The 23570-nt window shown below is 34.7% G+C and overlaps 1 protein-coding gene across 3 annotated transcripts in view; it reads right to left on the bottom strand.

The window, feature by feature from the left end:
- The window catches only part of ADGRB3 (adhesion G protein-coupled receptor B3), a 687263-nt gene that overhangs the window by 44191 nt on the left and 619502 nt on the right, over positions 1-23570 (bottom strand). For 2 of the 3 annotated variants that reach the window (XM_040983603.1, XM_040983604.1), the window contains 6 exons: positions 17258-17408; positions 14930-14999; positions 12031-12097; positions 9819-9904; positions 4707-4805; positions 4228-4399 (listed from right to left, as the gene is read on the bottom strand). In XM_040983603.1, coding sequence (XP_040839537.1) covers positions 4228-4399; positions 4707-4805; positions 9819-9904; positions 12031-12097; positions 14930-14999; positions 17258-17408 — 645 coding nt within the window. The remainder of the gene's footprint in view (positions 1-4227; positions 4400-4706; positions 4806-9818; positions 9905-12030; positions 12098-14929; positions 15000-17257; positions 17409-23570) is intronic. The other variant, XM_040983605.1, reaches the window with a different exon arrangement.

Raw genomic sequence — 23570 nt, 5'->3', positions numbered from 1 at the left:
GACCTTGGGTGGTGCTGTGTGGACCTCCTGCCAGTGCTTGGGAAACAGAAAGAGGAGCCTGGCCCTGCAATTGATGCCACAGAGCAGCCACAGGATCCTCCCACACAGAATTACCCATTTAAGTGCTTTCCTTTTCCCTTTCAGTTAGTGGAAGGGCTTTATTGTAGCTTATTTAGTATCGCAATCTTGTTATTTTCCTGGTCTGACATCAAGCTGTAGCATTGTTTCAGAACCAGGATCAACCAGAGACAGAGAGGAAGAGAACAAGCAGGAACCCAGAAAGTGGTCTCCTAGCAACAGTAACTACTTCAAAGGTTCCATAACTCATGTGTAGTTTCAATTTCCATGGCAATGTGGAGAACAGTAAATACTGCATGTTCTTATCTGCTTAATCCAAATGAATTTTAATCAAGAAATGATGCATAAATGAAGGAAACACCCATACTTTTTCTATTAGATTTTATCTACTGGCTGTTAAACATAATCATTTCAAAGATTTAGATTTTGTTGCTGAAAAAAATGTGTTATGATAAATCAGTTAAGGTTTTGAAATTATTCTCACCTCTTCCCCCTCTGTTTGTAGAGGCATACTAAAGTCATGCAAAAGAAAAAAATATCACAGAAGAAATTGTATTTTCAGCAATGTACCATTTAAGAAATTTGAATATGCAGATATCATGTCAGAAGACAGAACAAATAGTTTAGGGCATTCTAAAAAGCATGTCCAATTCGCTTTTTGACAATTGGAATATAACCGAATTGGAACAACCGAGTTATCATCTCTTCCTTCATTCCTGATTTGAAATTATTTTAGTCTTAAAATTGAACTCATTAAATACAAAAGCACTCAGTAAATGAATTAAGCTTCATGTATACCACATTCAAAATGTATCTTACTATTTTCTTTTTCCTCTCCTGTATGTATCTCCTCTTCCTTTATGTACTGCTACCTCCTGCACACAAATCCTGAACAAGCAAATGCACAAAGCCTTTTAAACTCATCCGAGAACAATTACTAACGAACAAAGAGACCAAATATATTAGTGCCCAGTGGGTGCCAATTTATGTTCCAGCTGCTCCAGTTCCCATTCATTTCCCTGTTTGTGGCCTGGGAAAGCAGTGCAGCATGACCCAATGCCTTGGGACTCTGGACCTGTGTGGGAGCTCAGGAGAAGCTTCTGGCTCCTGGCTTTGGATCAGCTTAGCTGTGGCCATTTAGGCCATTTTAGAAGTGAACCAGTGGGATGAAAGATGTCTTTCTTCTCTGTCTTTCCTACTCCCCATAAATCCGATCTGCCTCTTCAATAAAAATGAATAAATCCTTTTTTAAAAAAATAATTTTTGGGGGCCTAGTGAGGCACATTAAGCTATGACTCTTGATTTTTTTTAAGATTTATTTTTATTATTATTTTTTTAATTGGAAAGGCGGATATACAGAGAGGAGAGACAGAGAGGAAGATCTTCCGTCCGATGATTCACTCCCCAAGTGACTGCAACGGCCAATGCTATGCTGGTCCGAAGCCAGGAGCCTCTTCTGGGTCTCCCACGCGGGTGCAGGGTCCCAAAGCTTTGGGCCGTCCTTGACTGCTTTCCCGGGCCACAGGCAGGGAGCTGGAAGGGAAGCGGGGCTGCTGGGATAGAACCTGCGCCCATATGGGATCCCAGGGCGTGCAAGGCGAGGACCTTTAACCACTTGCGCCACCGCGCCGGGCCTGGCCACTGACTCTTGATTTTTGTACAACAAAGGGCTTTGATTTTTCAGGAACAGTATTAGGAATTTTATAGACTTGCCTTACCATCAAAATCTGCTCTGTGTATTTATAGCAATATTAAAGGGGATTTTTAAGTGCTGTGCAAGAATATGAAAAGTGAATATGAAAAACTAAAGACTGTTGTGACAATATGCTATAAATTCATCAGCTTTAAAACTATTTAATTTGATTTGATCATTGAGAAAGTACTACTATAAGATACAATATTCATAATTTTACTCATCATCAATAGAGAAAACATGTATTTAGAGACATTTATTTTAACAGAAGCATTTGTTATATGTTTTGATTTAATTATTTTTAAATCATACTTTGACAGTTAATAGTCCACTTAACTGGTAATAAAAAGTTCTGATGAGATTCAATAATTTTTGTGCCAAGAATTTTTCTCATGTAAGCAGCAAAAAATTGATAGCAAGCCATTATAATACCTGACACTGAAAAACCTGCATATTCTGTCTATAACCTTGACTGTTTAGAGGCTTATTTTTGAAGAAAAAGAGATGCCTGGGGTGGGTGGTTTGGCTTAGTGATTATGATGTCAGTTAAGCTGTTTGCAACCTGTATTGGAGAGCCTCAATTGGCATCCTGGCTCTGACTTCCAGTTCCATCTTCCAGCTAATGGACACCTGGAAGGCAGCAGAAGATGATCCAAGTACCTGGGTCCCTTTCACCAACTTGGTAGACCTGGACTGAGTTTCCACATCCTGGATCTGGACCCAGGTCTGTCCTACCTCTCTCTGTATTACCTCCCTCCCTCCCTCCCTTTTTCTCTTCCTTTCCTCCTTTCTCCCTTCCTATCTCTTGAATCAACAAGAACAACAAAGAAAAGCTTGGTTAGGGATGGGATATTTTAAAATATTTAACACCTAACAAATTAATATTGTTGAAAATTGCAAGCATTACACAAAATATCTTTGACAATCTGAAGAAATTCATCCCTGATTGTCAATCAAAAGAGGTTCAAGGTTCTAATCATAATGTCGAAGAAGATGGTCATGCTAACTACCCTAATTTTATTGCTACACAGTTTTCATATTTAAAAAAAATCACATTGTAACCCATAAAGGTGCAAAAATCATGATGCTTGCACTTTTCCGTAAGATTTTCTCTTGAAACATATTAGGGATAATAACACAGACCACCCACAAGATAGTTACGGTTGAAGGACATAACCCAAAATGTCATTCAATTTCCTTTCAACATTTACTGCTTTGGTCTATAAAAAACCTGATACTTGAGTGAATAGTAACCTTGGCAACTGTACACTGCAGTAGATTTTTTTAAACAATGAGATAGCCTCCATAACCGTAATGTGAAGCCACTCTGTCTTCATCAAAGAATGTTCTTAGAATACACCTGTGGGTTTATTGCTGTTTGTTGCTGACATCTGTTATCTTGTTGAAATAGCTCAGAAATACTAGTTTTCATATCTGGCAAATCAGGTAAAAGCTAATTCAGACACCACTGTGGGAAGTACATGGTGTCTGCTCCCTTTTACACACACCTCTTTTCAGTACATACATCACAATAACGTTCCAAACAAGCCAAATAATGTAAAATGATATAATTAACTGTTTTGTCAGAATCACTAACATCGCACTATATCAGCCTATGTTTTAGTCACCACTCATCCACAGAGTAAATGCTAACATGACTCAAAAACCTTACAAATACTGTATCAGTGCTTGCAAGCATTAAGAATATTTTTCTCACAGGTGAAAAAGCAACACTTTAACCCTAAGCAATGCAAACCTGATGCTTCTTGCTGTTCTGGATTAATCTGACACTAGTTAGTGTCTTCCCTCATGAAGGACTATTTCTTTCTTCTCTCACCGTTAAAAATAATTCTCAATCATATATCTGAGAATTGCTATGACTATCAGCCCACTGCTATTAAGGACCATTACAGCTTATCATCCCCCACTGTGCGCATTCCTGAACATAAGCATCTGTACTAAAAATTATTACTTTTTAGTAACCTTGACCATAACTTGATATGGAATCAAAAGAAGTGTTCATTAATCTTCAACAGGTCCTACACAAAATAAAATTAGTTAATATTTGTAAAGAGATGGTATGGTATGTAGAAGCATGAACTAGAGAGTGAGCTTAAGAAATATCATTGTATTATTATTAACTTTTTGTTTTGAAAAAGTGCACCTTTTTCTCTTGGCCACAAGTTTCTCTAATAGACTAATACATCACAATCATTCCACAAGGCTTCTCCTGCATCTTCTCTCCCTGGTTCTTGACACTTGGGGTTGTTTTACCCTTTCTTCAGTCTCATTTGTTTTCAGAGGGTTAGGGCCTTAAAGTTTCCCTTCAGCTCTGATTCAACAATAGTTTCCAGTGGAGGACATTAGCTTTAATATGAAGATCAAGGTATTAAAATCAACAGCATGCGTATTAGCAAAGAAATAGTCATTCAACTCAATCTCACTGTATTTCTCACCTCTCTCCGAAGAATGCAGTGCACCATGACTATAACAAATCCTTGCAGTGAATCAAACACAGCAAAAAGTATCTGAAACAATATGGAGCGTTTATCTGTCATAGCCAGAACTGCAGACATCCACGTCAGTGCCAGGAGGGGCAGTACTACACAGGAGCTCCAAAGAGACGCCCTGTGGAGAAACAGAGACAGCAACATCACACAGCTGCACAACGTGCACCAGGACATAACCACACCCCCATTCCACGAGTCATTCTTGTATGTGGCACCAAGACCATTAACTTGGAAACCACTAAGCAGTAACATTTGAGTTTGTTTCATAAACTATCCCACATTAATTACAAAGGCAAATGCCAATTGCAATACTTAAGTATTGCATTAGCTCTAGTATTATCAAACAGAATTTTTTCCATCATAGTATTTTTTCACATGCACTGTAAAAGATTTGTAACAAGAAGATGTAAATGATTGGGACTAACATGGCGTTACTGGCGGTGGTGGCTGACAAAGCTGTTGTTGAAACTACTCCACACTTGGCACATTTGAGCGTCAAACCGCTATGAGGCTCACTCATCTGACTGCAAACAAACAGAACACCCACAAAAAGAACAAAATATTGAATTGTCACCAAAAACGTTGCTGCTGCAAGTTAGCTTTAAAATATGATTTCATGCAGAAAGTATATTCATCAAAAATGAATGTTCTAGGTCAGTTAACAGATGCATTTACACTACATACTATCTTGTAACATTTATGGTCCCTTGTTTTATTCAATGCTGTTTCCATTATCTACATGACAAGTGTCCCTTGTGTCATTAGATAAAAGTTGTCTAGTATACTGATAAGTGTGTTCTTGCATAGATAAACAGTGCAAACCCTTTATTCAGACCTTGATAGTTAATCATGCAAAGACTGGTTTTAAAAATGTTCACTGACATTTGCAGAAGGCAAGTAAATTAGTTGAAATCGTCTAAATATAAATAAGCATTTATTTTGGAAGCTCAATATAAGAAGTTGCATATCTTAGAATATTCAATTGTGAAAAATAGCTTTTATATCAACAAACTCATATTTTGAAATTCATTATAACATCAACATATTCATGTTTTACATGATCTGAATATAGGGGCTGATGAAATTTGATGAAATATTAGCTGATAATAAGGACTGGTGGGTTTTTTCTGCTTTAATAAAACATAATCATTAAGCAAAAATTTCTTTCTGAACACTTGTAGGCTCTAACCTTACAGCATTTGGAAGGTCTTTGTTGGTCTACAGGATTTTGGCACTAAATCCACATTTCCATTTATAACATCCTACAAACAAAATCATGCTACAGTAAAAAAAAAAAAAAAAAGCTTATACACATCCTGTTTTAGAAGAGTGCCCACGGAAAATGACGTGTTTATTAAGACATAAATCTATTAGGAAAAACAAAAACAAATTACTGGTACCAAAATTCAAACACATTGAAATAGTTTTCTGCAGTAGCTTTCTCTGATCCATTCCCCATGTTATAGTGTTTTTATGTAAAATGTCATTCTTATCCTATAGGTTTTCAGCACAATGTTATAGTGAGTTGCTTTGCCTTTTCTGTAACAAAAGTGGCAGAAGAGATAAGTAATATTCTTATAATTTAGCATGTTTAAATAAGTAAGCATATTTATGAATGGTGCTCTAATGAGATTCTAAGCCTGAAAGCTATGAAGGAAGCAGATGTATTAGCGGACCTATGAGTAAAATCCAGGCTTTCAGTTTTGGATGGGGATGTGGGAAGTACGATGTAAAAACTCTCCTAGTTCAAATCAGGCCATGTGGACCAGCCAACCATGTTTCTAAATCTGTCAAAATAATGAATAACCTATAGTACATCCAGCTGAAGTTCACACATGCCTCACTGGGCATTAGTTTGAAATGATGTACTCCCAGAGGAAACCCTGACTCGTTATCTCCAAAGTGGTTACCCATTAGCTAGCTGTCTAACCCCAATCTCATACTAATTTGGATTGTTTTGGCAAATAACGGCCACTACTCTAACTATACATTTAATTTTCTTCAATCTTTTCAAAGTCTGATATGATTCATTTTTAAACTACATGGGATAACTTATTATTTTCTTTACCATAGAAGATGGGCTACTTAGTATTTATGTTTGGAATATAGATATCTATCTTTTTCAACTTACAGATGCCTTGTTTCTAGGCTCTGAAATAAGATTGAAAAGACAGATTAACCAGAAATAACTTTGAGTGTGTGATTTAAGTCAGCATTCTAGCCTGAAAATTTGTATTTTAAGTACAAAATTTACCAACAGTGAGTTTTAAGCCAGTATTTAAATGTTTATTGCCTGAATTGGAGATCTTTTGAGACAGATTTTTAATCACTTTTTTTATACATTCTTTTTTCATCAGTGCTAGGTGTTGAAAATCATGCCTGATGCTGACTGGTTGGACACACTTTGCTTGTGCTGATGATGTGAACAGTGTAGAGAAACAACCAATTTCCTGAACACATAACATTTTTCCTACTTTACTTGATAGACATTAATGTGAAAAATGTGTGGTTTAGGTGCTACATGAGTTGTAACGTTGAAAATCAAAATATTGTTTCCTTATTGTAAAAGAAATTGTGTACTTATAAAATAAAACCCAAACAGTGTTACAAATATTAAATTGCGCATTTGTTCCATTTTAGCCTGTTTGCACGAGGATGCTAAGTTAGGAACATGGGTCATTTCACTGCTGTGTCTTCAAGTCCTGGTTACTCAGGTGATTATTGTTATATTATTATAATACTAGCATATAAGTTATTATAATAGTATCTTAAAATACACAAGCTCTAGTTCCTATCTCAAATATAGGAAAAGAAATTATTTGACCAATTTATTATTAGTTCTCTAAAAAAATTCATTGGAAATAGAATGTATCTTCTTCCATTTGGAAAACTCTCATGAGACTTACAGATAATCTTAGCAATTAGTTTCCTTGATTTTAAGTAGGTAAGATAAAGCAACTTCAAACTGTAGATATATGAAAGCATCAGTGCAGAAAATTCGAGAAAATTAAATTTTGTTTAGTGTGTCCTAAAAGATACAAGTTACTTTATATGTTTTTTTTTTCTTTGTAACCACGGCCTATGTAAAATATAGTATTACTTATAACAAATTGTCCCTTGGTAAATATATTTTCTGCATTAGAATTTAATATGGGTTTATTTATAAACAGAGAGCAAAACTTTTATTCCTTAGTAGTGAGAAAACAAAAGCTGTGCACTTGACCATATCAAATCATTCATTGTAAAAATTAAGACAGGGAACAAAGAAATAGGGAAAAAGAGGAGAAAGAATCAGGAACATATTTAGTGCTAAATAACACCACAGTTCCAAGAGAAATGCTGTGAATACATGTACTTTCAAGCAATCTTAAATGATCAGTTTTACAGTTACAGAGATAAATTAAGTAATCATTTAGTTTCCTGATACTGTTTATTTATTTAATTCTTACTGTTTGTTCTTCACTGAAAAGTTTATTACTCTTCTCATTGTTTCTCTGCTTCAGTCAGCTTCTAAAAAAGGTTCCTCCAACAACACTTTGTAACAGAAAGCAAATTTTAATCTCCACTTATTAGCTTGACATTGCATCTGATGTTGTAGAAATACTTTCAAAAACCTGGATTCATTAATTTGTTAAGCTGCTTTCTGCTTTTGACAGTGACAAGCATTCTGCCTTTATACAACAGACATTTCTGTTTCTCAACAGTGGCCTTGGAATCAGAGGTTAGTGCAGCTAGTGAGGCAAATTCCATAGCTAAAAATAGTTTTAGCATTAGAGATTTGAGCATTTTAGTTGTCCTTTTACATATGTAGTCTGAAATGAGAATTTTCTAAATTCATAATGTGATGGAGCAAGCTAAGCCAAAGCAAACCACAGTGACACTGAATGTAACAAAACACCAGCATCACACTCACTTTTTGATAATAACTTTTCCTTTCCTTAATGTCTTAGTAGTCACAGATGCTTGATGGATAATAGAAACCTTCACTAATAACCTGTCATTTTACTCAACTCAAGAATTTCCATTGCTTGTTGCCTTTTGCTAGAGATTCTAATGAATATCGTATATACATTGTATTTCACATACAAAATGCAGAAAATATAATGCTCCCAATTCAGAAGATGAGGAGACTGAGTACCAGAGAGGTGAAACAAAATGCCCAAATATACACACACAGAGCAAGGAAATTGCAGAGCTGGGTACCAAGAAATACTCTGTTTCATTTATAAAAGCTTTATCCTAACCAGTAACAATCCCATTGTTATTGTGGAGTTGAGTTTTTGTATACAGTACTTGGTATGACAAACTTATTCTGTAGGGAGATAGCCGAAGGAGTTACATCTTCAAATGCAACCACAGTTGGTGCAGAATAATGAGAGTCACTACATGAAAAGTCATTTCTAAATGCCATAGGAAGCTCAGCATCTCTACCAAGTCCAAGTCTTCCTACCAAAGATACCATTTCACCTCCAAAAACAAAGGACTTAAAATGGGAAGCAATCTCCCATTTAAAAATTAAATACCAATGTTGTATTTTATACCATTGCGATTTTAATGTTTGATATTAATTGATATCAAATTTTTACACTGAAGGCACTTAACTCTAGTTTTTTACTGGAAAGAAAAATGGGTTAACTTATAAATAATAACATAAATACAAATCATGTATCAATGAAAATACAAATCACCTAAAAATTTTCACTGCTGGGTGGTCAAACACTATTAATATAAAATAGTGCCATAAATTACGAAAAGAAAGGGAATAATTATGAAAGCATGTCTTGAATGAAGGTGTAGTTTAAAAGAAAAGAGAAAGCTATGAGACATTTTTAAAGAAAAAATGCAAAGGGAAAAATCCAAGGAATTAACATTTCATTCAAGTATCTACACATTTTTATGAAGTGATGAAATACACTGAAAAAGCTGATACCAATTTGCATATGAAACATTATTAAGTCATTAGATAGAGTGCTTTTATAATAATAGTGAGATAAAAGTAGATGCTTTTCTAAATGTTAAAATGGCTAAAATGGACAAGTGAAAATTATGAATAACTCTAGTAAGTTATATACAAAGTGTCATATTGAATGAAAACATAGCAGGAGTAGTGTTTGATAAGTTATTATTTCAAGTGAAGATTTTTCTGATGTATTTAATGAATAAAATTTGATTTGCTTATTCCAGTTCAGATCAGGGTTACATACCAACATTGTGTTAACCTATCTGCTGCCCTCGTGGTTATAAATGGAAAGGCACTGAAAACCCTTACTTAAAGAGAAGTATTTTAAATCTAGCCTTTTTATCTGACAAGAGGTAATAAGTACATAAACCCAAATGTTTTCATGCTCTAATAGGTAATTTTTATGTTTTTCATCATAGTCTTCAAAAACAGCACATGGCAAACATGAAATTGCAGAATTTAGCAGGCACACTCATACAAGTTCCAAAGCACAGTCAAATACAGTCAATGATGATCTGGAATTGGAGAATGGGATTCACTGGTAAAGTTTCTTCAAAATCCACCAATTGCAGCTTACCCGGCTCTGTGTTTGAGCTTTTTATCTAGGATCCCATCTCTGGAAACAAGTTTATTAAATACCAAAATGCCAATCACCATGTTGACCTGTCAAACAGAAACAAAGTTGACCTTTCAATGGTATTGAAGGGAATCAGGACCCTGTTTCTCTGAAAATTCTCCTTAACTTACAATCACTGGAGAGTTGTATACTCACAGTAGTAGTGATAGGCAGCGTAATTCTTATATAATTGTGGAAGGAACAATTTAACAGTGGGATGTTACCTCAATGTTCCAAAGAACATTAAGTATATTTTATCTCATGCTTCGCAGCTAACACTGAATAAAGTAATGTTCAATCTGAAATTTTTCTAAGTCAACCCTGCTTTAAATACATTGAGTAAATTGGGTTGACCCTACACCTAAGAGCAAAAGCACTTTGAATCTCATAGTGGGACGCCTGAATGATTCCTGGCCACCAAAGGCACTGCAGATTTGTCAGTTGTCCACAGCAGGGAGGACTGAATGCCTGAATTCTTCACCTACCACAGGGTGGATAGCATAGTGCTGCACCATGCTTTTCTAGGCAAAAGGGAAAATCAAAATCTGCTCAGTTCACCAGAATCCCTAAGGAGATGGACACTGGCAGCAGTTCTTCAAGTACATCCCATGACCATTTATGATTTCCTTTCTAAGATTCTCTTCAGAATATTTAGAAATTCTTTTGCATAAAATAGTGCATATGAAACCAGTTGGAAAATTTTCTCAAGTAAATTTGTAAAAACCTACAAAGATGCACAATGAGGGAAGCTCAAAGAGTTCAGAAAAAAATGGAACTAAAAGATACATGGATATCTCTTAAGAGAAAACTGATTAATCATTGAATTTGTCATTATTTTAACTACAAGATAACGGATTCCAAGGATTCTACTAATATGCATCTTAATCCTGAGGGAATTTATCATCATTCAAATGACCATTCTTTAGTGTTTCAATTATACACTTATCTTTATTTCTTCACATTAGGGCTATGTGTATATTAACTGTGTAGCTTAGGAAAATAATCCCATTGATCAAATAAAAATTCAATGCAGCAGACAAAAATGTGTCTACTAGATTTGAATTCCCTGTGCTCTTTGCCAATTCTCCTGTGTAGTATTGCTTGGTTTCCTGGTGAATCATGAGCAATTTCTGCTTACTGTTATACCTTTGAGGAGGGAGAAAAAACTTTATTGTAAGAAAAAAAAATAGCATCAGAATTGCTGAGAAAGACGTCACATGCTCCCAGCTGTTAAAAACTGTTAAATAAATCTGATTAATTTTCCAGTCTAATTGCACAGTGGTATAACCTTTGTATTTCATGCAGATCATTCTCTTCTCCCTTATTTTCTGCACAGATTGTTTTGGCAAGAAAAATTAATAACTCAACCAATGGGGGAGAGGTAGAGAGGCAGACAAAGAAAGAAAAGGGGAGGGGCAGAGTTAGAAAGAAAGAAGGGAAAGGAAAAGGCAAAGACACAAAAAGAGAGAAAGAGAAGAAAATTCTGCAGACTACTATAACAAAAATTTTTGAATTTGTTTGTGATCCAAAAAGCAAATGCTTAAATTCTTATGCATGACATCTGGCAATGGTTCTCAACTGAGTTTATTTTAACTATCAGGAAGAGAAGTGTACGGAGACTGTGTTTGATCGCTACAACTGGAGGATGCTACTAGTATGATAGAGGGTGGAGGAGTGGGCTGCTGAATATCTTAAAATACACAGCAAGCTCCAACAACAAAGAAATTTCTATTTCAAAATGTCAGTATCACAGAGCTTGAGAAACCTACCATACAGATAGACACATAGATAGATGATAAACAGATATTGATATTTGAAAGAGGCAGCCCTAAAGAGATCTCCAAATAAATTTTTAGCCTGTACAGAACTGTGTAAAAGTAAAATAATAAATGGTGAGCTTCTACACATTGAACAGGTAGCATCATTCTTCCTCATAAAAATGAAATTACTTTAAGAGAAATACCATACTCATTTATTATTTTTCAATATTCAAAATCAGAATATTCAAAGTAACAAAAGACCGAAAGCAATTGAAATTCAAATCAGAGTAATAGTTTGTGAAATTTTTAAATTTTCTACAAAATAAGCATGTTATCAAAAATGTAACTCTAACTGATCAAAGGTTTTTTGTTGTTGATGTTAAGAAAATAAAATAGCTGATTTTCATGTTTACCAGGACAACAGCAGCTGCAGGTCCAACAAAAGCATACAGTAGTCCTCCTTCGAGAGACAGCCAGCAGCTGAAAAGAATATCAGATAAAAACTAACAAAAATTAGTTATAAGTATTAGATCGATAAATAGTGCTTCATATATAACCTTGATTATATGGTTAGTCTCGGAAATTTGGCATAGTTCAAAGATTCATAATTTAAAAAAATGTAGAAAACATGGAATAAGCTAGAATTCAATCATTTCATGAATGAGAAATACTACTTACCTCTCCCTAAAAAGGATCTTTAATCTGAAGGGTTAACCTTCAGATAGTGGAAAGACTTTATTTGAAACCCTTTTACAGCGACATCTCTATATTTATTTTATTACAAGAATGGCCATATTTAAGTCAAATATGCAGAACAAATGCATATAAACTAATACATATATATGCCACTAAACAATTATAAAATATGATTGACTAATCTTACAATATTATTTACATATAAACCAAAATTAATGCTCAATGTCAACAATTAATTTACATATAGATAATTTATTTAAAATATAAAAACTCCTCTGAGAAAGTGAACTGAATTGTTTAAAACATAGAATGAAATCTACATCTCATTTCACATTGCTTGTGAAATTGTGAGCTTAGTACCATGTGTATATATTTCTTTTTCAATCTGCATAATTAAAACATGCTTTGGAACAATCATTTCCTTTGATTATTAATATCAGCATTCACAGTATCCAGAATTAAGTTTTCCTTTGAGGAACAACAATATGCTTGCGACTAATACAACCATATTCTAATGAAATAGCAGTGTACTTTTACACCAGGCATTTCCTTGCTCTTCCTTGAGCCCACTGAGATTTCAGGAGAAATGCAAAAAGGCAGTCACTGGAAAGAATGAATTATCTTGTAATTTTATTCCTATATTAACAGGAAAATTAACTACAGTTAAATTTTTGGATAAAACTAAATCTACAAGAATGTTTGTTTTTGTAATAAAGTTCACCAAGAGATGTGGGTTTGCCTTGATAGAAAGGTGATGATCAATTTGCATGAAAACATTCTTTCTCTCATAGAACAGGGAAAGAAACAGGGCAAGAGAGACTTTGCAGAGTAGTACATTTACATATACATGACCCAGGAAACTTGTCTGGAGCAAAATGTGAGTGACTATTGTTTTTGTACTGCGGATGCAAAGTCATACCCGTTGTTTCAAGCAAGTGTTTTTTCTTTGTATTTGACCCATTCAGTACTTTCTTTGGTCACAGAATCAGCAGGCTACCTTTAAGAAGAATTCTTGGTATTGGTTGTTTCACAGATGTTTTAATAAAGTGTTCTTTATTGATTCTAGTTGTAGTTACACAACTTAGGCATTCATGAAAGTTCACAGAACTGTTCATTTAGCAGGTGAATTTGCTCAATGTAAGTTACACCGAATTAAAAATTTCACATACATATATATTACGTGCATACTTACATACCTGTATTTACAAACACACACACAAATATGTGTGAATGTGTGGTCAAAATCTTTATTTAGTTTTTGCTCCTTGCCATAATAGTAAATAGACAAAATTGTACTTTCCAACTTTGGGTTAGGTAATTAAATCTCTGTTTTTGAAATAAAATTCTTGGAGAAAAAAGAACTTAGTCTGACAGAACACATATTTTGGTATTTCTGCGATGATCAGTGAATGTTTCCTGTATTTTGTGTAAGTTATTCTTACAGCTGAGATTCTCCTTATCTTTTAAGTAATACTAACAAAGGTATAGTATATCTTTTAAGTTATTTTATACTATTATCAAGAAAAGTTAGTTATAAAATCAATTCATTATTCATGGCATTGTATTCAACTTATAAACTCCTTGAAAATATGAACTGTGACATCTACAATCCTACTTCTTTCCATATTTCCATCATAGTGATGTTAAATAGTGGATTCCAGCTAAAATAAACCTTTGTAGAAAGCAATAAAAGTAACGGCACTATAGTTCTATTACGCAGGGTACCAGATTTTTTCTTTCAGTAGTACATACTTCACAAGAACAGCAAGTGCTATAACATTAGGTTTTTAAACTCTTTAGATATTTCGCTTGGTTATGCAGGTGCAGAGATATCCCTTTACATGCTCCCAATTTCGATGAACAAATCAGACAGCCTAATTAAGTGGGATTGAATCCAAGGATGATTAAACAGAACATCACATTTTGAAATTTATGCCTTTAATAAGCTGCACATCTCTTGCATCATTTTTAGTTATCTCTGGAAATTTAAGAACACACACAGTAAAATATAAAAAGTCATTGTTTTAAATTTGATTAAATGTAAACCTCACTATAGAGACTGTCACAGAATTTATCATCATTTCAGGCATAAATGGGTTGGCATTAAGGAACCTTTCCTCCTTTCTAATTTCTTCCACAGCCCAAGAATTTTTTGATACAGAATCTGTCAGTTTCCTGATTTACAAATTTTAGAATTATTACTCTAACATAGCAACAAAATTTGAATCCCTGTAGCAAAAGCTGGCTAATAATATAAATTATCATCAATAAAATTAGAAATACCAGAACTGAATTATCCTAAAGAAAAACACATCAGTACTTATCTAGTTCTAAAATATTTTTGACACTGAACATGCACACTGAACATTGGAATGTTTAAAACACTGTATTGGTCTTACCATGAAATGGAATATTAAAGCAAGAATTCTAAAGAGTGCTATGGCCTTTATTCCTTAAATCTTGTGCACCTACACAGTCTTATCATTCCTCAGTAAGGTTAATATAGCCAATGACTCCATGACAAAATGCAAGACATCTGGAATGCCAAACACGACTCAACAACATTTCCTTATGTGCTTATTTACTAGCATGCTTCATCACTCTGGATGGACTTACTAGTGATCAGTGCCATATCCTTTCGTCCTGGTGAAGCCTACTGATGTGGCCACTACTAATGCTGGTAAACCTGCAAGAGAAACAATGTCAGATTTCATAGCCAGCTGTGACCCCTGGGCAGTGACCTGAGAAAAGCCAGGGCACACTCCACATGCTTAAAACAGAGCAGCCACTTCGGGATGGCTTACTTCATAAACTGTATTTTCATTATAAAATTTCTTTCGGTACAAAAATATGAGAGGGACAGCTGGGTTTTTAACTTAGTTCACTTCTCTGATGTTGCTAGGTTACCACCATATTTGGCATGAGTTTCAAGGGAAGTAATAACAGAGATTTAGTATATCTTAGTTATTTTTTTCCCCTAGGGGTTTACGTTGTTATGAAGGGAATTTATAGTTATAAAGTCAGAAAGGCAAAAACCACAGGTTCTGATGTGACTGAATATCAAAGAAGTACAATATTCAGTGGGCCACATATTGACTCTTATCAAATTGTTCTTTTCATTTATCTCTTTCTTGATTACCTAATTGAACAACAATGTGGGAACAGGGAATTCAATGACCTGTTGACCTGATTCAATTCTGACCTAACATCGTTTGGTCCACACTTTTGTAAACCATACTTAACTCTTTCAAGTTTACTGAAACTTCACTGTATTTTGGTCAGCAGAACTTCTAATTTATACTATTTACAGTTTTCTCAGTGTTCATGCTTTCTATTCAGAAAGATCTTTGCCTTTCAGGTTGAAAAATTTATCATGCCATATTCTTGCATTTCCTTTGAAAGTAATTACTTCCTATGGAAGTAATTAAATTGATTTAAAAAAATTGCAATGCAGCAACAAAAAGAGCCTATGAGTTCTGCTGTTCTCTCTGTGTTGTGATCCTTCTCTACTGACATCATGTCACTTCTTGAGGTTTAACAACAGGAACTAGATGGAACATTCCTTTTTTAAAAAAAGAAAACAGTGTTGCTCACATTTATAACAAATTCTGTGTTGATCTCTGCCTCCTTCTCTACTTCCTTTTCCTTCATCATGCAGGTAATTTTTGACTTTTTTATTGATGGGTTATATTAGATGATATGATATCAAATCTAAAAATTATACCTATGAATTATACTGCACATGCAGTAAGATATTATGATATAAACAATGAATCAGAAATTCATGAGACACTGATTGCATATGATCAACTGAGATTGTTAATATCCCTTTTATCACTGTTATTACTACTACTCATGGGTAAATACGATCTAATCTGTACTATATTCCCATTTGAACCACATGGGTCATACTCTAGGATTCATTTCTACAGGAAGATATTGGACACTCTTTTGCGCCATGCTAGGGTCACATGAATACCCCTGATACAAGTCTGATAACATCATGGAGATGAAGACTCACTATTTCATCTTATTTAATTTTTTTCTTTTTTCCCTCTCAACCTGAAGGGGACTGTACCTAATGGGGGTGGAGGGAGTGGTTATACTGGAAGGACAGCAGAGATAAATATGTCTGTGGGCAAAAAAATACGTGGAATTGGACATAAATTTCTTTACTGAATTCGTTATGTTGCAGTGTTCCGTAACGTAATGCATATACCACTATTCCAAATACCCATAGGAAATCTTATAATTCAAGCACCAGAAGTTTGACTTTTTACTACTCATACTTGCTTGTTTTCATTTTATTGTGCTTTAGATATATTTCATTTCTTTGATACTCAGAGATAGGAAGCGACAGAAACAGCCTGTCTCTCTGTTCCATCTATTGTCTCACCCCTCAAATGGCAGCAATGATGGCCCAGGAACTGCCTTCCCAGAGCAGTAGGTAGCTGGAAACAAAGTAGAGGAGCCAGAATTTCAGCTGACACACTGATATGAATCTCAAATGGCGGCTTAAATCACTGCATTCTAACAGCTGCTCAATGAAGACTTCTTTTAAAGTATGTTTTAAGATTTCTAGGATTCTTTAAAATTGTCTTGAAGGGAGTGTATATCTACTGAATTGTCATTCTTTGAACTATTTACATTTTTATATTTTCCAAAAGCATAAGCAGAAAAAGTCACTTTGTCTATTTATACCTCTGGTCTCATCTTACAGCACATGGGCACTGTTGATTAACTGAGTACTACATGGGTATTCAATATATATTCCCTTTTAAAGTTCAACTAAAATGGATGTTCAAAATTGATCATCTCCATATATCTCCTCTTCCATGTATCAAATCAAAGTAGCCTGAGGATGATCACTCTCTACTGTTTCAAAGTTTAAGTGCCCAACATTATTTTAACGAGAATGTGAGAGTACTGGGTTAATATGCTTACCCCATCCAAGGCACAGAAAGCGCTTCCGTATAAGCCGTGTTCTAATTTTTCCAGTTACAGCCATATAGGATTGCCACGCCTCAGTCAAAACCCAACAGAATGAAGCCAGGAAGAAAAAGTGCAAAAATGCAGTAGTAGTTGTACAGATACTCTGTGGAAACAAAAAACAATTCCCAATGAACCTAGGCAGGAACTCATATGGCCTTCAGGAACTGTTAATATCTGACTTGCTGCCTAATTTCACATACTTACCTCTTCCCAGAGACAAATACTTATTCACAGAAAGAGAATTGGTGTAGTCTTTATGCTGTGCACAAAATCTACAACAGAATAATGCGGGTTCTAATTGTAGCTAAGTTTAATTTTTAAATCATGAGAACCCTGAACATAAATTTTGAATGCAAGGGAAATTAAAATTACCATGTTCCTGGAATTTTATCCTTGAAATATAATTATGAGAATGGTCCTTTATTTGATTTACACTATGGATAGCTTGCATAATTATTTTGGTTACATTCTTCATCCTTCCTTTGTAGCCAAGACTACTTTGTTGTTTAAATTGCATTGATACTGAGGTTACATTTGCAAGCACAACAGCTTTTCAAAAGGGAAAATTATTCTGCTTTTATATATGTTATATTTGTGTAATAGTCAAGGTATAATAGCAAGGTACAAAATGAGGTTGGCTAATAGCCTAGTACAAAACTAACATGTATTTTAAAGCATTTAATGAACTGTTTCTGTGTTATTGCATTGTAATATGTGTCTTAATCAGATCATTTTGAACAGCTAATCAAGTAACAGGTAATGTTCAGCTATGATTTTAGATACTTTTCTTTCTGCAACTTAATCACTTTGAAATGCCAATCATTAGTTATGACCAGTGTGCAAAAAACCAGCAGCCTCGTTTTGGTAAAGGCTGCCACTGACTTCACTATTGGTCTAATTTCTTGGTGTAAATCTTGCTTAACTGTAAGCCTTAAGAAAATAAAAGCAAGAACAGAATTGCTTCCTTTGTATGTTTCAGTATTGTTGTTTCCCAAAATGTAAAAGACCAAAACAAAGAACAGTAGGACAAAAAAATAAGGTTTTTAAAATTAAATACACAGATGGGATGATAGGCAGTTAGGGTCTCCAGTTCCTGGTAAAACTGTCTTTTATACATGTAACATCTTAGTACTAAGAGATTCTTGAATGTTAATATTTCCAACAATACTTGTACATTGTTAATTGTATTACTAAGTATGTTACTGAATCAAAGATTTGATTAGTTACTAGAAAGAGGGGGGGAATGAAGAACTTAGATGTTTTTTGCCTTTTGTAATTCCTGCCTTAATGGCTTGGCTGGCGGCTGTGTCAACTCCAAGCCTGATAGTCTACATGACACCTGGCAGGACACCTAGCAGGTCACATAGGCAGACCACTCCTCAGGAAGGAGGTCCCTGGTGTTTGATAAGATTCACCGCCCTATAGCTCATCCATTTTTACTTTTTGAAAGTTGCTTGCTTCAAATCCACCAATAGAAGCCCGCTAAATCATGACTATATAACTAAAATTAAATACACAAAAGTCTAATCAGTGTCTTCCCACATTTTTCCTAACCATGCCTAAAGAGGGATCTTTTATCAAAATTTTTATTTGAGCCCAGCAGCGTGGCATAGCAGCTAAAGTTCTCGCCTTGAACATGCCAGGATCCCATATGGGCGCCAGTTCTAATCCCGCCAGCTCCACTTCCCATCCAGCTCCCTGCTTGTGGCCTGGGAAAGTAGTCAAAGACGGCCCAAAGCTTTGGGACCCTTCACCTGTGTGGGAGACCTGGAGGAAGTTTCTAGCTCCTGGCCCTAGATCAGCACAGCACCGGCTATTGCAGTCACTTGGGGAGTGAATCATCAGACGGAACTATTGGACTTAAATTTTCTCTGCCTTTCCTCCTCTCTGTATTTGACTTGGTAATAAAGATGAATCAATCTTTTTAAAAAAATTTATTTATTGTCCTATTATTTTGTTGAAATTTACCAGGTGAATTTCCAATTCTTTCAATACCATGAATGGAACTTAATTTATCATGGTCAGCATACTACGGTGTTTCAATGATTATAGATAATATGTAGAAATTCAGTAGCACTTGACTAGCCATACAGTACACAATCAACCAGTTAGGGTGACTTAACTAGTGTATTTTAGCACATGATTCCTATTTCATACAGTACTTAAATTTACTTGGCACTTGCATTTTTGCCTACAAAGATTGCACTTCATATAATAAAATCATGGATTTCTTAAACTCTCTTCTTCACATCTTCTTTACTTGCCTCTCAGATAAACTATAGCAGCTTTAGTTCAGCTTTTATACTTAAGACACAGAGACATTTGTTTTCCAAATTAAGGTTAAAATATCTACAGACTGAACATTTTTGTTCATTTCTAATCTACCGTCTGTGATTCCAATTTGATTTTCAAAGATAACTGTTCCATTCGATTATCATCTGAAGATTAGTTACACTCCAAAAACATTTCATGATTTTCCATCAGTTTATTTCATCTTAATTCTAAATGCTGGCAAAGCTATTTTTGTTCATTTCTGAACTTTTATCAAAGGTTGTATCAAAAAGCAAGGTTAAAATGTTGACTGGCCCTAAGTGCTAGATGGATTGAAATGTTATAATGTCTGAATAACAAATTAAAAAGCATTTGTATTGTGTTTGCTACTTTGTGACTCCATGATACTCACTTAAATTCAAATACGATGGAACTAGTTGCAATTTGGGGATGCTGACATTTATAATTCATATCTCTCTGGATAATAATCTGGCTGCAGCCTATTCAGGAGAAAACATTGTAACCAAAGATATAAGGCCTATTTTTATGGGCAATAACATCCTTTTATGGCAAATGAATATTCATGTTTTAAAAGTGCTCTCAATACAGAGGCAAGTTATCTCAGCCCAAGAGGTGTGCACATGTGGACTAAAAGAGTCTAAAAGTCACAGACTAGTCTTATTTGAGTGTAAAAAGAAAATTTTTGACCCTGAGAAACAGAAAAAGAACTACATTTTGTTTCACCATCATGGTTTATAAGTTTATAAAATCAAATATTTGATACACTGATTGTCTTCTGATGCATTTGCTATGTGGGTGCTAGTGTGAATACTCTTTTAAAATACAACTTTGATAAGTAACAGCTTTCAAATGAACTTTATTGTTTCCCACAGATGTCACATCAGCCTTCACCATTCTGACTTCTAGGCCTCAGAATTTTTGATGCTTTTACAAACTAATTCCACACCTGTAAATCTCAAAGATCAGCCAACCTTCACATCCCCTTGTGTTGGAACTTTTTCTACCTATAAAGCTGGCCCTCTGATTCTCCTTTTCATAAATACATTCCCATTTTGATAGTTTTCAACTTATGGTTACAACTGGACCCATTCTTTAGACCTCTTGTCTTACAGCATTTCCTTCTTTAACCTCTGTTTGTCTAATCTTCACTCCTAGGACACTGAGTACTCACAGTTCACCACTCTGAAGATGAACTTTTCAGCACCTGCACTTCAGGACTTGCTTGGGCAAAGTCCAATCCACCTTATTGGTGTCACACGGGACTCATGTTGCTGACAAATACTGCAAGCCGTGAAAGCAATCTGAAGCTGGCAAATGAGCACTGTTTCTGCCTGTCTCTCTCAAGGATGGGAGTACTTCAAAACATTCATTGAAAATCAAATGAAAAGATAAGTTGGTGCACAAAAAGCTAAAATCCATGATTTGGGAGATTTTCCATAAATGTAATGGAAAACATGTATTCTGAAAAATTACCATAAATCGCAAAGTTCATTTGCACCAAATGAATTTGTGGAAGTAATCTCTTTCATCCTAAATCTTCAGAAACAAGAGAAAAATAACTTAAGATAACTGGAAAAAGAAGCATGAATCAACATGAACTACAGACTGTGAAATCTATGAAAACAGATAACATATGAGAACAAATTGCAGATACATAGTACAGCTGTTATGTTGGGAGTTGGAATGATGACATGAAAAGTAATGAGGAGATAACAATACATAGCATGGCACATAAAGTCAAATAACCACTTACATGTACTTCCAGAAGGAATAAATATATAAAATTGGGGGAGAAATGCAGCATAATAGTATTATGCAGGAATTTCTCAGAAATTAAAAAATATGTTCTGGTTATTAAAGATGAAATATACATATTAAAGCTGAAAAATTCATATACACACACCAAACACACACCCAGATATGGTGAACTTCAACAATAAAAAAAAATGTTTAAAATTATCCCAGTTGAAGGAAAGATTAATTGCAAAATTATAGGAATCAGATTGATGTTATTTCTTGTGAGCACTCTAGGATTCAAAATGCAGCAAAATAATATCCTCAACATACTTGAGGAAAAATAATTTAATAAGAGAATTCTATAGCCAGGTAAACAGTTATTCAAGCGAGGAGTGCGAAAATAGATTTTTGCAGGTGAAAATGAAAACAAATTTGAAGGTTTGCTGGGAAAGAATTTCTACAAAATATTAATCATGAAAAAGAAGAAGCCTTGGAGAAAGGAATAAGATATATTAAATGATAAATGGCAAAGCAAACAATCAAATGCATTTTTGCAGTAGACAATATATACATGTCCATATATGTAGTTATAAATGTACATTTATTACACAGAAAATAAAACCTCCTAGACATCAAAATCAAAATAATAGCAGTGAAGTTTAAAAATGACAGGGATGATACCTACATGCCAAACCTCTTTTCTTGTGTGTAGTTTTAGTGATACCAGTAGGGCTGACTGCCTCAGGATGATTTAACTTATTTAAACATTTTTGTTAACATTGTTAAAGTAACACACAATTTACTTGTAAAAGAGCAGAAGAGCAGAATAAAAAAAAAAAACTTGATCAATCCAACAGAAGGTGGACAAAGAGATCACAATGTCTCAAATAGATATCTGTCAATGGATGAGTAGATAAAGAAAATGTGGAAAATATATATACCATAAAATATTACTCAGTCGTTAAAAAACAAAAACCAAAAAACCAAAAATTTTGTCTTTTTGGGTGCAACTGGATGTCACTAAGCTTAGTGAAACAAACTGGTTCCAAAAAACTCAGCATTATATATTTTTCTTAATCCATGAAAATTAATACACAGAATTAAAGAGGTGATTTATCTGAGTGAGACCGATATTTTGGGATTTAAATACTGTTTATAGCTTTTAGTTGCAATGTTGAGGAACAGTAGGTGTTTTAAAAATTTTAGCTTCTATGTACTGTGTGTTGATAACCTTACCTAGTGGAGGCCTAAGCTGTGAAGTGAAATAAAAAAATAAGCTAGAAAAAAAAAAAAAGAAAAAAGAAAAAGAAAGAAGGGAGGTGATGGGTGGGTGGAGAACACAGGTAGCAGGTGGGGTTAAATAAGAAGTGCTCGGGCCCGGCGCGGTGGCGCAAGTGGTTAAGTCCTCGCCTTGCATGCCCGGGATCCCATATGGGCGCCGGTTCTAATCCCGGCAGCCCCGCTTCCCTTCCAGCTCCCTGCCTGTGGCCTGGGAAAGCAGTCGAGGATGGCCCAAAGCTTTGGGACCCTGCACCCGCGTGGGAGACCCGGAAGAGGCTCCTGGCTTCGGATCGGCATAGCATCGGCCCGTTGCGGCTCACTTGGGGAGTGAATCATCGGACGGAAGATCTTCCTCTCTGTCTCTCCTCTCTGTATATCCGCCTTTCCAATAAAAAATAATAAAAATAAATCTTTAAAAAAAAATAAGAAGTGCTCATGCACCCCAAAATTTGTATTGTTCTGCACATTGAATTTGTTTACATTGTATAAGTAAATTGTAAAAAAAGAAGAAAGCAGTAACTCCAAACAAAACAGAAGTAACAATAAATGGCAATGCCTGAATTCAACAGTTAAGAGTTAAAATTTTTCAATGTATTTTAAAACTCTTAATTTCAGTAAAGTACTTATGCAATATCTCTCAAACACAATGACACAGGGTAACTGGAAATAGAGAGTTAAAAGAGTTATATTAACCAAATGCTAAAATGCAAAAATCATATATCACAGTGTTAATATTGAACAAAGCATTAGAAGAGATGAAGAAGGATTTTCATAGTGATAAAGAAGCAGGTCATTAAGAAGTTTCGTAAGTAACATGCATTATGAAACCAATAATAATTTCTCAAAGTATATGAAGCAAAAATTAACTTAAGGACAAGCTGTCAAACCAAGATTATAATATAGGAGTTAATTTACAGCTCTCACAAACCATGGAAAAATATTAATACGGAAGAGC

The sequence above is a fragment of the Ochotona curzoniae genome, unplaced genomic scaffold (assembly GCF_017591425.1).
Source record: "Ochotona curzoniae isolate NIBS_2020 unplaced genomic scaffold, NIBS_Ocur_1.0 contig_3819, whole genome shotgun sequence".
Taxonomy (NCBI): domain Eukaryota; kingdom Metazoa; phylum Chordata; class Mammalia; order Lagomorpha; family Ochotonidae; genus Ochotona; species Ochotona curzoniae.
Note: the sequence above shows the minus strand (reverse complement) of the source record. Positions and strands in the feature narration are given on the sequence as shown.